At 45.7% G+C, this 15,898-nt stretch overlaps 1 protein-coding gene across 2 annotated transcripts; it reads right to left on the reverse strand.

Annotated features, from left to right (window-relative positions):
• Positions 1 to 9,671: 9,671 nt before the first annotated feature.
• LOC134042105 (cytochrome c oxidase assembly protein COX20, mitochondrial) lies at positions 9,672 to 12,934 on the reverse strand. 2 transcript variants are annotated; one of them, XM_062489201.1, is made up of 4 exons: positions 12,891 to 12,934; positions 11,337 to 11,451; positions 11,133 to 11,196; positions 9,672 to 10,677 (listed from the first exon to the last, which is right to left on the reverse strand). In XM_062489201.1, exons 1-4 carry the CDS (start codon positions 12,921 to 12,923, stop codon positions 10,536 to 10,538), a joined length of 354 nt encoding a protein of 117 aa, XP_062345185.1. In that variant the 5' UTR covers positions 12,924 to 12,934; the 3' UTR covers positions 9,672 to 10,535. The 2 variants fall into 2 exon arrangements, with proteins under 2 accessions (XP_062345185.1, XP_062345184.1); XM_062489200.1 differs by lacking the exon at positions 12,891 to 12,934 and having other exon boundaries at positions 11,337 to 11,773.
• Positions 12,935 to 15,898: the final 2,964 nt, after the last annotated feature.

The raw sequence follows: 15,898 nt of genomic DNA on the forward strand, positions 1-15,898 counted from the left end.
AGCAGTTACCTAAAGGGTCACTAATACTTTAAAAAACAGTTTGTTTTTAAAAGGGACGATGTGAAATTTAGCTGATAGCTATAGGAAGGTGAGGAGGGCACAGCTGTACATTGCCCAAACGAGAGGGCTGAGCCATCTGTCACGTCCGGTGATTTCTTGCCGCTTACAAGGGTTTGTTTACATGCAGAATGGTACCTGGATTCTAGCAGCCCTGTGCTGCTGGTGGCGGTGGCACAGAGAGTGGTATACAACACTGGGATTTGGGTTCAAGTTTTGGGGCGTTTTTCCTTTTGGAATGCAGACTGGGTTTGGCTCTCTCTAACTGAGGTGGGGTATTTTCCTAACACTACAAGCCTGGATAGCCTCGGGCTTGGCTCTGTGGCAAGAGGATCATGGCACATGGTGCCTGTGCAGCTGTTGGCAGCAGTGCCAGTGGTGCTCTCCTTGCAGCGCCGTCCATGAAGCTGCTGCACTCTCATCCCGCAGCAGGCTGTGGCCGCCCCGCCTTGCCCAGGGGGCTGCAGGCTCAAGGCAGGGCTGTGCTGCGCGTCCCGGGGGGAAGCGCCCGGTTAACAACCAAACAAGCTCCAGTTGTATTTCTGCCTTCGCTAGAAACAGTCGCTAGGATACACGCTGTGTACGTGGAGGTGCTTCCCCGACACGCCGCGGTCTTGGCGAGGACTGGTGGCCTGCGTGAAAGGACTTTGTAAACAGACTCAGCTCTGGGACATCGGGGGTAGGCTTTGGTTCTGGGGTGGCTTGTGACATCCCTGTCCCCAAACCCAGCTGTGCTGTCAGGAGCTGGCCTTTCCAGTGTGCTGGGCTGCTTCCTGTGCTGCACCCAGAGTACTCCGCAGTGCTGCCACCTGTGTGTAGGAGCTCAGTGTAAGTGGCACCTGTGCACAGCTCCTTTCAGTGCCTACTGCAGGACAGCTCAGCAGCAAAGACATTTTTAAATGTTGTGCCCACTTTTTCTGATAGTGGAATGAATTAAATCAGTCTTCTGACAATGCCCTGTGCAGTCCAAGCCACTTGCATTAAAAGAAAAATTCTTACTCACTCACTTTCTTTATCTTCTTGCAACACTCCAAGCAATGCTTTTAATAGAAATAGGTGATGAAGTCATCCTTTAAGATTAGGAAGTTTCCTTGTCCATGACCTTTTGAAAAACTAGGGCAGTACTTTCTAACAGGTCAACCTCAGACTAAGCCACAAGAAATCAAACTGAGTTGCAGAGATGTGAAGTACTTGGACACTTCTGCAGATGTTAACTGCCAGGGGCTGGGCTCTCCCAAGCAAAGAAGCATACACATGCTGTATTTGTGAACTAGCAAGGGAGGAGTAAGTACAGCTGCAGACAACTTGGCCCAAATCACTGTGGAGGATGGGGAAAGCTCCAGGGTGTCAGGAAAAGCTGCTGAGGGGAAAGCAGAAACTCAGAAGAGCAGCTCTATAACTTGGGCATGTAACAGACTGGCTGTGGTGAAGTTAGAGAAGCACCGGTCCCACACACATCCTCATCGCAGGCCAAGTCCCCATGCAGGTAGAGAGGGGAGGGAGGCCTTCTCTTTAAACAGTGGCAGATCAGTAGTTAATTTTGTGCAGCTTCTCTGCTTTGCTAGGCACCAGCTATCTCCTTCAGCACAGAAGGCCTCTCCAGAGCCACCCCTTACAGGGAACTGGCTGAAATCAGGATGTGGGCTGCAATTACTCTGGATCTGACTCTTGCCTTAGTTTGTCTTTCTGCCAGTACTGGGAGAGGCAGGAGGATTCAGCAATTAATTGATTGCTATGTAAACTTAGCTGTAGCTTAAAAAAGATGCTCAATGCTTAGCATGTGGTCAACTTCAATAGCAAAAAACAAAGGCAAGTATAAAAACCTAGAAATACAATCACTCATGGGTGACTTGATATGCAAGTGTAACTTTAGAGCAAGTTTTTGTTATCTCGTGTGATTTAATAGACAATCTTTGATCTGCAGAGTACTTTTGGTCCTAGAACTTACTAAAATCAAAACTATGGGTAAGAAAACTCAGTTTTACCCTCAAACATTTTCATGCTCAAAATTTTTTTACAACTTGGTAGCCCAGGGCAGATTCGATTTCCACTAATGATGGGGGGGGATCTGCTGCCTGGTTAGCACAAAAAGATTGAAAGGGTACTCACTCTCCCAGTGTTAACTCTCCCTTAGCTAGGATCAGATGGCTGCTTACTAGGACACCTCTGATAACTCCTATGGCATGTGTCCTCTAGTCTGATGTGGCCTTTGTTTATGTCACATTAGCCTGCGATAACTCTTCTGCCACTCTATCCTCTGGAGGTTTTCCTCCAGGTATGAACAAAGATTTGTTTGCCTTAGACATGGGGAGTTCTGAAATGGTGCTAATCCCCAAGACAACTGCAAAATTAAAAGGCCCAGAATGGTACTGAAGATCTGCCTGGACATTAATACACACCTAAAATACCAGTGATTGTTTACAAGGTGGGAGATACAGGAAAGGTCTGATTCTCTATTTTCACTTTTCATGTAACGTACTCATATGCAAGCTAGAGCTATATTTGGGCTCTGCTTAACTTTCAGCTTAGTGGGGGTGTTGAGCAAGCACCTAAGATAAGCTTCATATTATAAAAGGACTTTTTTGTCTTTGTGGTAAGAAAGTAGTGAGAGATGTGGGAAAGAAATTAATAAGTCTTGAAGGAGGTATTTACTTGTAACAACTTTTTCTGAAAGAAGTGACATTGGGGTTTGCTCATATCATGCTGAGAAACAAGACTCAGTAAAGTTGAGCTACCAGAGTTACATCCACATGCAGTATCACGTGCAGGTTGTGAGCAGCAGAGCTGTGTACCCAAAGCCTGGCGCCTCCACACGCTGCACACTTTGTGCTCTGTGCTCCCTGCTGCTGCCAGAGCACCTGCAGTGCTGTGGGGCCTCCCACCCATCCTGGGAGCACTGCACTGAAGAGAACAATTCCTGAAGGCAAAAAGGGATGCTCTTGCATGAGACAGGCTGTCCTCTGCATGGCACCGGGCTTTTCCTGCCTTGGGTTTTGCAGATTCTCTGTCTCTCTGTAGGCTGCAGAATCATAGAGATTTGCTTCTGGATGTGGAGTCCATCTTGTGGCAGGACTGTCACCTGTGCTCAGGTCAGCTGGGGCTTTGTCCAGATGACGCTTGAAAACCTGCAAAGGGTGGAAATTATGTGGCCTCTCTGGGCTGCCCAGTGCACTGCCCTCAGAGTAAACCAGGCCTATCCTCCTGCCTGGCCCGGAGCCCCCAGCTGGAGTTCATGGCCATTGCCCCTGCCACATCTCCTGCAGCTATCAGGAGATGCTTCACTCCATCTTTGTAACTGTCCTGCAGACATTATTAGGCTCTTATTAGTTCACCCCCACAGATTAAATCCAACTCCTTCCACTGTCTTTCCAGAGGGCATGCCCTGAGCTCCGTGGACACCTTAGGAGCCCATCACTGGAGTTTCTATAATTTTTTAACATTGTTATTTAGCCCAAAAGAAGCCCAAAGCTGGACAGCAATATTAGATTCACTGTTCAGCGGTGTCAGTACTGGTAGATAAGTGCATCCCTTCATTCGTTGGCCACATATTTCCTGACGGAGCCCAGACTGCAGGTTGACTTATTTGCAGAGAGAACACTCTCCTGGCCCACATTCAACTTAGCCCCTGTAAGTCCCATCCTCTTCAGCAGGTCTGCAATTCAGCGAACTGCTTCCCAGCCTCTAGTGGACACTCCATTAGGCAAGCAGTTGACCTATAAAACAACAACAAAAACAATAATAATTATAATAAAATCTAATATATTGTTACGTAGTGAGACAAGCACCTCAAAAAGAAACATTAGTTGTAAATTACTTGGGCAAATTAAATGTCTTGTGTGTTCACCCTGTTTAGTCTGAGAGACCTTGGAGAAAGCAGCTGTTATAGCTCAATAGGAAATATTTCAATACTTAAGTATCAGTGAAAACAACATTTAAATGTCACAATCTGGGTGTTTGGATTCCGGACCTAGGATATTCCATCAGTCACACCTTTTGCATGAGCTTGCCTGCCCCTTTGTTACAAGGAGAAGTATATCCTGTGTGGAGCAGAGCCCACCAAGCATCACACCAGCTGCCAAAGCTCGAGATGACGGGCTGGTTCCCATATGTGGCTGCGATAGGAGTTGATTCCTCCAAAGGAAAGGAGGTGGGAGCAATCACTGCGATCCAGTGCGCCAGTCCGCAGGGCTGCCCGCTGAGCCCAGCCCTGATCGGCACTGAGAAAACTCCACAGTGTGCTTGCAGGGGGAGAAGGTGGTGCAGGTCAGGAGACACTTCCTGAAAATCAGCATCTCCCAGCGACTCCCGGACATTCCTAGGAGGGGGCTGCTGCTGCTGCTGCTTCAGCGGCTGCGTTGGCACAACCCCAGGATATTTATGTGCCTCCACAGCCTGGCAGCCCGCCAGTCCCTTTTTATTTTTTTTCCTTTAAGGAAACACCCGCAGAAGGGAAACGACACACTCCAACAGTTTCTTTCAGCAGATCCTCGTCCAGACAATGAAGAAAAGTTTTCAGCAACGATCTTGCTTTTATAGGTACTACCTTGAAAGGTCCATTATTTACCAAGTACAAGTATCCTTCTCTAGTTCCAGAACAAACCAGGGAATACTACAGTGCTGAAGGCAACTGAAGGGCTGGTGGGGGAAGGGAGGGAGTGCACGGGCTCCTCCTCGAATGGTGGCTGTATTCCAATTAGCATGGGTCCCACAGGAGGCCGTCAGTAGAGGGACAGTGCTGCTGCTATCTGAATTTTGTCCAGTTTGGTGCCGCACCAGGAGCGTGTGACTTCCCACAGAGCCGCGGTTTGTGGCATCTCACAGGATTCCTGAAGCGTGGGGAGCGTGGCTGCACGTGTGTGCCCACACAGCCCTGTGCGGGGGCATCCCTGGCTCTGCTGGAACCCAGCAGTGCTCCGAGGGAGAAGCTTCCTGGCCATCTGGTAGGTGGCCACTCTGTGACCCACTCAGGTGCTCTCGAGATAGAGAGCGTCTGTGAGAGCGCAGGTGTGGGTGACAGAGATGTACAGACTGATGTATGGCATACCCACTAGAAGGAGGAATGGTGATAGAGAAGTTTCTGAGTAGACATTAATGCTGACTGGCTCTCGGGAAGGAGAGGGCCATGGTGCTCGTTAGTGGGGGAAAGAAACCCTCCACGGTACTGGTTCAAGGGGACCGTGTCAGGTTTAGTAAGAAAAGGCTGAGCTCTTTTTATCCATCTGGGAGTCTCAGTAGACAGTAACAGAAGAATATGGCACTGGGATATTATCAGAGCTAAGAAAGCGAGTCAAAACAAGTTCTGTCATGGCCTCCCAGTGCTGCCTCAGGACAGCCCTCAAGGGCTTTACATGTTGGATGAAAACATTATAAGTACGGCAGGGAACAATCACTGGTAGCTCCCAATTTATTTGGGGGGTCTGAATAGGGTATTTTCCCCTCTATTTTGAGGAACAGGCTGTTGGAATTTTTTTTTCCTCTGTATTTGCTCTGTGAAGAACTCCTGCAACAGCCATTTGTGGTAATGCATCAGCCCAGTAATAAATCTGTTATTGGCTTTTCATCTTTAGAGATATTGCCACTATCTCATCCAGAGCCTGAACGTTTCCTGAAAGGGATGGGTATTAGCTTCCCTTTAATTGCTTAAGTAACATAACAGGGAGCAGTGGGCAGGTGGGCTGCATCACTCATCCTGTTTCCACAGCATCTGTGCAGTGTCACAGTGATGACGGTAGAGAAGGATCTCTCACTGTGGCCACCTGGCACAGTTGGTAAGAACTCCTGACCTGGATGACACAAAGCATGAATATCAGCCAGAGTTGTAAAGCCTGTAAGTGAAACTTCAAAGACCTGTCATGCATGTATATGCAGGACTGAAGTCCAAGATGGGTCATGGATAAAAGCACCCTGGGAGAACCAGAGTTATCACGAGCCATTTACCATCAATAGGAGAGATGGGGATCTATTGTCCAGGGAGAAAATTCACACCTGCTGCTCTTTGTTACTGCATTTGACAAAACAGACAAGGAGTTAAAAAATTTGCAAAGCATGTGCTCCTTCTCTCCAGAGCAGGAAAAGCAGGAATCTTTGTTTCTGTTAAGCAGATTACCACACGATATAATCTGCGTATTTTTGGAGCTGTGGCCAGTCTAAAGAGAAAAATCCATGCAGTGGTAATTGTCCACTCCCATGGTACATTTTAGGTACTGCCAGAGGGCTCCTGGCATGCTCAGGACAGTTGAGGGTTTTGACGCACTCTTGCTTCTGATAGATGACAGAAGCTGGCAGGATTAAAATAGCCTGAGAACAAACTGCTCTTAATCTTGAAAACAAGCAGACATAAGGATGCCTTGACCTACTCCCGCAGGAACAGGCAGACCCCTGCTGGATGGCTCTCAGGCAAACTATGAACTCAAGAAGAAAAAAACCAAAGGAATGTGTGAAAAAGAGGGGATTTACCCTTAGTAAGGGTGCTGTTAGCCATGAACAAAAATCTCTGTTTTCCTCAGACTGTCATCCAAGGTTCTCTCATTAGCCTCCTCCTCCACCACACTTGAAGGTTTAGCTGCTGTATATGCTTAATGTAATATTTTCATTTTAAGTGTAAGAAAGTTACCTGTTCCAAAGCCTTTAGTCACATTGACTAAAACTCAGTTCCACTTCTGATATGGAATTAGTTCTTGGTTCTTCACTTAGGGGGGAAAAAAAAAAATCAAAGGAGCATCTGAATATACAGTAAAACTTTGTTTTGATCAGTTTTCCAAGGCAAGAACAACGTATTTGTTTCAAGAGTTAAATGGAGTAAGCAAACAACTTTCATGGGTAACCACTGAGCTCTTGAGCTAAACTCTGGATAGGAACAAGAGAAGTACAGGAATTAGTCTACTAAGCTGGAGAAAATATTTTGCTTCGGAGCTCATTACTGCTGAATTCACACAGTACTTCATTGTTACCTGGATTGCTTATACCAGAAATAACAAACACACTTCCTGCAGACCCAAATGAAAAAATCCTACCAAAAGCCAGGCTCAGTGACAGGCCTTTCCTTTGCAGCACTGGAGGACTTGGGGTGGGCGGTGACACACATACACACACAGTCTGGAAGCCTGCAAAATACAGCAAGGGCCAACATCTCCCTCAAATCTCTGCTTGGGTGAAGAGGTAAATGACAAGTTTGGGATGGCAGTTATAATTGCTTCTGCTATAATTTTCAGAAAAGTTCCCGGGTTTTGAGCCTGTTGCATCTGTCAATGGCTGAAGAAAGGCATTTGCTCCTGTGAGAGGCAAGGAAGAGTAGAGCCACCTGATCACATGCAGCTCTGGGAATGGGGCTGGCAATTAACACATTTCAGCCTGGTGCCTCCACAGCTACTTCCCTTCCAGAAGGACCTGGAGGACACACCTTGCACAGTGGCCTCTGACTGCTGCAGGAGTGCCAAGCGTGTGCTCCTGCTGGAGGAGGCCACAAATGCCTTTTCCCAGAGTTTAGCTACTGCAGGGAACAGCAAGAGAAAGGTATGGAGGAGCAATGGGACCATAAACCCATCTCTTTATTTTGCTGGCGATTTAGGTTGCTTTAAGGAAGGATTTCACTAACTTCAGGGATAAAAACTAACTGCTTGTCAGTCACCATTCAGTGACCAAATAACATAACTGTCGGTAAAATAAATAGGGTTTTAACAAGTTATGGTTTCAAGTTGCTGTACTTCACTCTCTCCCTTTTTATGGTTTATTCTGAGGGGGCTAAAAACCAAACATCTTTGAAATTACTATTTCTTTTCCTTCCTAGTAACGGTCTGGTAAGTTTTAATTTAGTAAAGCAAACACTATCATATCTGTCACTGGCTGCAATACTTTTACATTTCAAGTCTGATAATAAAATACAGAGGTGTGCTATGTATTTCTACCAATGACTTAAGATTTATGAAATTAGCACTAACTAAATAGGGATAAACTCACTGATTTTAAAAAATACTTATGTCATTGTTTTAAGATGGTTCAGAATTACTTAAGTAACAGAAACTTTTGTTTTCTTGCCAATGTATCCTAATTTATAAGAACTAATAGCTTTGAGATTTTTTTGTTTTATCCTGTCTCTCACGCTTTAATTGGGGTAACCCATTAGTTGCTTTCAATTAACTCTCCATAGCTGGCACAGAAGCAGCTGGAGCCAGCACTTCAAGGAACTATGCCAGACTTTTTCCCCTGCATATTTGACCATGAACATTCTTCCCTCTGCTGCTGCAGGCCTCCCCTTTCTCACCAACTGAGTCAGCTTCCCTGTCTTATATCCCTGCCCTGCCCTATTAGGCAAAGGCCTCGACTTCTAGTTAATTCCACCTCAAGTTTTAGTAAACATTGAAGCTCCAGTGTGCTGGCCAGGCTGCCTGCACACTGCCTCTTCCCCAGTTTTTCTGTGAACATCTGGCATGCTCATTTTACACTCTGCACAGTGAAGCAGAAGTATTAGGCGGATTATCTGTGCAATGCAGATACATCTAGCTTTTCACAGTTACTGTTAGAACTGTAGTTAAGCTGCTATTGGGCTAATATCCTTAAATGCAGTAACTTATACCAACACAAATTAACACCACAGAGGATTTAATGCTGCAATTTTCCCCAGATTTTTTTTTACTTACACAGCATCATAATGCTGCTTCTATTTTCTCGCCAGTCACAGTATTTGTGTGTTTTGAAGGATGCCATTATGCACATGCTAACTTCTTTCCCATCAGCACAAAACACCCTTCTCTTCTTTCTCTACAACAGCTCTTTGCCAAAGAGTAAATTTTCATCCCTGTGCTTTTGTTGCCTAAACCCCCCAGCTGACCTCTGACCTCGCAGCCAAAAGACCCCCTGCTTAGGTTGCACTTTCTTTTCTTAGGTCAGATAGGAAAGAACTCAACCATGTATTAAACCAGGAGCTTGTTAAGAACAGCTTCATCGCTCGCTCATTTCCCACTGCTGCTCCAAGGGCTTTAGGAAGCAACAGTTCCCACCCCAAGGAGAAGGATCCTCCCACCCCCTTGGCCCCTCACCCAACACACAACCAGGGGAAACACTTTTCTCTTCTGAATAAGCTACCAATTAACTTCTCCGTTTGGATTTTGCAGTGAGGACAGGAAGTGTTTCACTGTATTAGTTCTTCTGAAGACTTTTTATAAAAATATTGAAATCAATGTCCTCAATAAAATGTATCTTTGTTTCCTCCACAAGAAACATGAGGAATAGAGGGGCAAAAAAAAATTTGAGTATATAGGTTTGTTTTCTTCTTATAAGAGGCTAATCCATAGAGGGTAAAAGTTTAATTTTCTCAGAGTAAACAGCATGTTTGTTTAGTGCTCTCAGGTATATTTCTAAATAAGTGGAGCAGTACTGCTGTTTACATCTGGATTCCCAAACCTCCCTGCACCAATGTGAGTTAACAACAGATCACAAACTTTCTCAGACTAAGTACAGGGTGGTGTAAAAGGACTATTTTTGCTTGGTGAAATGCCTTTAGACGAGAAAATGCTTACAGCATAACAGACCATAAAGCATTGTATAAAAAACTAAAAACATTGTGTCAGTTGTGCAGACAGAAGCAAGCAAGGAGTATGATGTCATCACTCATCTTTTTATCAATATGCTATTAGACCTAACACTGCATTTCCAAATAAGATGATTTCCTTGAAATTATGTTAATACTTCTTTTAACTGAAAAATGTACAATGAATAGTTAAGTAGAATATACCTTTAAAGAAAAAAAATGAAAGAAAAAACAAACATCACTGCTTGCAAATAATGTAGATTATTATTCCACAAATAGTATGGCAGTGTCTTAAGCAGCAAGATTTTTAATGAAGTAAAAAAATTATTTACTTACATAGTTTAGGCTGCTCTGAAGTGTGATTGTATTCATAGTTTCAAACAGAACAAAGATGGAAATCCTTCAGCTAGCTTCACAGTGTATGTAAGCTATCTGGTTATCCTGCAGCTGAAATCTTGCAAAGGCTGCTGCTATCACCCATCTTGCACAAGCAAAGCCTTCTCCTATACTGCTTAAATATTCCTGTTTTACAAACAGCACTGTTAATAATAGCACTGAAAGATACATTAACTCAACAGGTGATGGAAATATTTTCCTGTATTTAAATGAAATGTAATTACAACTTTGCTAAAACAAACCACACTCTGTTTATAGTGGAAGTTAAAGCAGTCCTAAATCACTGTTGTTAATTCTCTGAGACCCTGCAAGAGAACACATCAGCTCCCAGATGTTTAACAGGATGTCATTCCAAATGTGTGCAGTCACATACATACATACATGAAACAAAGCAAGGCTTGTACAGACAGATTCACTACGAATTTCCTGCTCACGTTTGCTAGGAAAACCATGATTTACCAGTTTTAGACATGTCACAGGCTTCCACTGTAGACTGACTTTTTTTGGGACCACCTTTTCCCAGAGATGTATTAAACCACAACTCCTCCAGAGCAACCTATGAATCGCTTCTTTCACTGCCAGTTTGTTCCTTTTCTGGATCAAGATAACTGCCTTCATACAAAATTCTGTTTTTCATTCCTTCTTGAAGCATTCTTTGCCGGATCCTTTGCTGGGCCAAGTTGTACCTGCAGTAAAACCTAGAGGAGGGGATGAAAACACAGTTCCCTGCTTTATTATGAATGGCAGTATCAAACCAGAGTCATTCAGGCAGCTGAAAAGTTGCAACCACATGTGATAATGCTAGTAAAATTCAGCATGCTGCTTTTGGAATTAAGATACAAGGATGGGGTATGTAAAGGAAAAAATAATTAAGAAAAATGGAAATAAGTGGGGAAGTTGATCGCTTAGGATTCAAGAAACAATAGGAAGTATTAAAATATAAATATAGACATAAAACATTCAAATACATATGTTTGCCTTTAAAAAAGGTAAATATTTTGGGGAGAAGGAAGAGGATGCTTTTCTAGGCAAGCTTCTTGCTGTGGTTTCAAAACCAACATGAAACACTGTTTCTGAAAACTGAAACACAGGGATCACACTGTACTATTCAGCCAACATAGGCCTGTCAAAATTGAAGAAGCGTTTTACATACCAGTATCCTAACATTGTGCAAATAAAGCCACCAACTGCAACATCACAAGATCTTCTAACTCTACCTGAAAGAAAAACAACAAATCTTCTGAAAAGTTAGAGAAAACAACTTGTATGACTTCCCATTATTAATAATACCTAACAGCAAATAGAAGGTTTTTTTCTTGCAGATAGTATATAAAACCCAAAAGGAGCAAGTACTTACTAGTTGCTAAAAAATGTCCAAGACCCATAACTAAAGACCCCAGGGAGCCATAGAGCACTGACTCTCGTGCACATGGGACATTTTTAACATCGAGAAATCCCAGGAGTTTAAAAGACTGTAAGACAAAACAAAAAAAAACACAAAAAACCACAAACATTTAAAAAAATCACTTCTGTGAAGTTTATGATGCCAACTCCACTGTAAAACTGACCTGCTATCTTAGTAGTCAAGTATAATCAGTTGAGAACTTACTGCATCCAGGGTTATAGCTGACCAAAAGTGAACAGGTACAGGGATGTTTTTGGAAGAGTTAACAATTAATTTACATAATACAGTTTTGCACAAAGCTGTTGACCCATCCTTTCTACTGAATACTACAAAAGAACTACTTCAGTTTTTACCTTTACAAAAAAAGGAAGGGAGAAGACCCTTAAGGATCCAGGATTACATCAAAACAAGGAAGGTTACAATCGAGTATGCAGTTAGTCATGCCACATAATTTTAGTACCTGAAACAGCAAATGTGCTTGAAAAAAAGTTGTTACTGGAAAATGAACATATAGTGGAGAACTTTATAGCGAATGCTAAATAAAAACATTTATAAACCATTACTTTATGAGCAAACCCCTATGTCTGGGCTGGGCACATGGGTCAGGGTCAAGACAGCTGCCCCTCAGTAACAGCTGCACATTGTTCTGCTATCAATCCTTTGGTCAGGGACGGTGTGAGAACACGTTCTGTTCTATTGTGCTTAAATCACTAGAGCATGAAGAATCATGTGTGTAACCGTACCAAAATTCATCAGAGGCGATTGTTTTATTGCGTCGTGAAGGTATTCCACCTGGTAAAAGCAGATTTTGAAGACAGAGCACTACAGCGCTCAGCTGCTTGTGGAGGGCTGAGAACTCCGTGAGACAAGTCATTGTGTCGCTGTGGTAGTGGGGATGGCAAGAATGGAAATCCCCATCGTTAGTTTTATCCACGCTCCCTAGGGACAGCCATCAGCTGTCCCTGCGTACAAACGAGACAGAAATGATGCGGTCTATGTCGGTCGAACCTCCTACGGAGTAATTTCAAGTGCTCTCATATGAAAGAAGTCACTTGATAGTCGCTGTTTTGGCTAAGAAGGTATCCCTGCTACATCCATGCCGCGTGATGCATCCTTTTAAAATAGCGTCTCACCTGTTGCCCGGCTGGGCATTATTTGTTATGTCTCTGACCGCTGGCCTCACGAACCCTCCAGTTCCCCCACTAAGAGAAAAGTCCCGCGGAGGGACCCGGGGGAACACAAACATAACCTGGCCCTGCAGAGCCTCAGTTCTGCCGTGGGTTTCCGTGTATTGTTCTCTAGTTATTTCCTCGGGCGGTGAAGCAGCGGGGCGGGGCGGTCACTGCCGCTCTGCAATGACCTCCCGTGTCCCCAGCAGCGTGCCCACGCGCAGCTCCTCCTCATCAGCGCTCTCCTCCTCGCCATGCTCCTCATGATGATCATCATCATCATCCTCCTCCTCGCCCCTCGCCGCTACCCCCCCCCCCCCCGCCCTCCCTCCATTACCTTCCCCGGCTCAGAGTCGCCCTCGCCCGCCATGCCGCGGCAGCGCCTTCCCGCCCGCACCAGCGAGCCGGGGCTGCGCCCGCCTACAGAGCGGCTGCGGTGAGGGGAGGCCGCTCCGCCCGCCCCGTCTCTATGGCGCCCGCGGAAGGGGCGGGGGCGGCCGCGCCGGCGCCATTTTAGGTCCCGGCGCTGAGCGAGATTCCAGCGCGAATCCTTTGTTCGGCGAAATGGGTCACGGCGCGGGGGAGGGGTAGGGGGAGGGGGAGGAGGAGGGGGGGGGCGCGCGCCCGGGCTCGCGGGCACGCGGCAGGGGTGGGGGCGGGGCGCCGGTGCTCGCCCCGCCCACGACTCGCGCCGCCCGCCCGCTCCCCGCCGCGGGCGCGCGCCTGGGCCGGGCGGGGCTGAGGGCGGCCTGGGAATCTCGCCCGGCCCTCGGGAATCCGCCCGGTTCCCGGCTGGAGCTCGCGGCCGCGCCGAGCTACTCTCCGGCATCCCGGGCACCATAAGTCGTGCGAGAGCGGCCCTGCCGCGGTCGGGCTGAGCCGAGGTGTTAAAAGCTAACAGAGAAAGCGCGGGGCCGGCCGGTGGCAAGGCGCTCAGCGGGCAGCGCCTAGCGGGAGAGGGAGGAGGTTATGGGATCCTGTGGCCGGCCTGAAGGATGTGGGGATGTTTATCCCCCGCCGCAGATGGGGGAGAGCTGATTGTCAGCGGGAGCATCCCAGGGTGCTGGAACGGAACCGGGAAATGATGACTTGTGCAGCTGGGCGAAAAGTCCCCGGGTGGCAGCGGGAAGCGGGACGCGGAGGAAGGATGGATTCAGAAGTGCTCTGGAAACGGCCTCTTGTGAGGCCATGGGAGCAGCGCCAGGGACAACCCTGGGGGTTCGGCCGGGGTAAGCCTGTGCTAAATCACCTGGGCATGCTGGAAGTGACCCCTTGGGTGTGCCACTGTAACTGCAGTAAGGATGAGGAAACCTAAATAGTGCCAAGTGACTTAGGAGGGAGATGCCTTTCTCGTGGATACTGTAAAAGTATATTTTGCCGCAACGAAACGGGGCTCTCCCTGCTAAGTAGTGAATTACAGGGCAGGTTCAATTAGGACCTTTTCCGTCTTAGCAGTAAAGTATAACAAGGATGAGAGATCTGTAATACTGCTCTTCGATCTAAAAAATAGTGTGTCCTGACTTAGGAGGCATGAGATATCTTCAGATAACCACTACACCTTGTTAAATATTATTATGCTTTTTTTTTTTTTTAATTCTGTGCTAAATAAAATGGTCTTTTTTTCACACACTGAAGTTTATGTCCATTTGGATTTTCTGTTGCTACTTTTTTTCCCCCCTGTGTTTGTGGGATTTCGGAAACAATGTACCATGATAAATTTTCGTGTTTCACTAGCTGAAAAGTGCTACTGCACATTTGCATGAGCTATTTTAAATCTCCCATGGAATAGAAACAAATCTCAATCCTTCCCAATAGTCCCAGTCTATCACTGTTTGGTCATCTTTGTAGACACTGCACGCAGAACACTGAATTCACAGAATGCACTGATCCAATATGTTTGCTATCCATTTTGAAAAGATCAGTAGGAGTCGAATTGTGAGTAGTTTGGTCTTTTTGAAGTTAATGTGTATTATGTATGTAGCGATGCAAACACAAGACATTTGCTATATGATGCAGAAGCCAAAATTATTGACAATAATTTGCCCTTGGAAAAAGCTTGTACTGTCTGGTTTCTAGTTGGTTTGAAAATTAAACAGTGACAAATACTGAGGAATGTAGCAAGGAATCCCAAGAGAATGCTGAGATGTCTGAGATGAGCAAGGGCACAGTGCTGAAAAAGAGACACTACTTTTATTGCTAATGAGGTGGCCTGGCTTGCAGCAGCTCATATTTTGAAATAAAAGAATGGAAGGATCTTTTTTTTACTTTGAAAGAATTAAGGTGGTGGAGAGCAAAGTACACAAATAGAGCATCTTCTGTCTTATTGTCAAGAATAGGCTAAAGTTTTCCCTGTGTGTCATTTATCCTTTTCCCAAATACCCAGATCACAGAATTGCACTGCTATAAACAATACCATTCTAATTTCTCCCCCCCTCTCCTAGGTACTTGGTGATTATTCTGCTTTACTGCTGCACCTTACAGCTCTGCTTCTTGTCCTTCAGAAGCTGCTCCAAAATTAATTACTATTCCCCTCTGTGAAGTTAAAAGTGCACAGGGTTGCTTGTTGGTGCTTCAGATGAGTGAAGATGCTGGAGCTGGAGCCTGCTTAGCTTAAGAGAAGAGGGACACTTGGGATAGCCTGAAGCATGTGGCCATCTTCCTTTCATGTCCTGCAGGGACCTGAGATGCCAGGGTGTGCAGAGGGCATGGGGTGATGTCCTCCAGCACTTGAGGAGGGCAGGACTCTTGAAGTGTGGGCCTCCTACTTCTGCTGCTTTTATCCTCATGTGGCTCTGAAGGCTCTGGGAATAGGGTCTTCTTTTTCACATCCTGGGTTCAAATAAAAATGAGAATGGCTACTTCTCGCTCACTGAAACACAGGTTTTAGCCTGTAAGTTGATAAAGGAGGTTGAGGCTGTGTGAGCATGTGGTACTTTGTAAAGGGTGATCACACAGGGAATGTGAGAACTGCTGGAATATGCTCACTGCTTTGCCAATCTGACTTGCTGCAAGAGCTGGACTGACTTTTATTTAAACCCTTGGTATACCTGGCCCAGGAGAGGCATGTCCCAGGGCATCTTCCACTGTATCCTGCCAGTGTGTATACAGGGAAGGTGCTACAGCAAACGCCCTTGTGTGCATGCCTTCGTCCATTAACAGGGACACTGTGTTGTTTCTGGAAGCCAAGCATCTTGTATATGCAAGTTTGGAATTGCTGCCTTGAATTTCTGACCCTAAAGGACACAACTGACATATCTAAACATTCTTGTTTCCTTAATGAACTTGACTGGAGCTGGAGACCCTTTGCAGACCTGCCTATGCATGGTCAGTTCTATCCATCATAGT

This window comes from Cinclus cinclus, chromosome 3 (assembly GCF_963662255.1).
Source record: "Cinclus cinclus chromosome 3, bCinCin1.1, whole genome shotgun sequence".
Classification (NCBI taxonomy): Eukaryota; Metazoa; Chordata; class Aves; order Passeriformes; family Cinclidae; genus Cinclus; species Cinclus cinclus.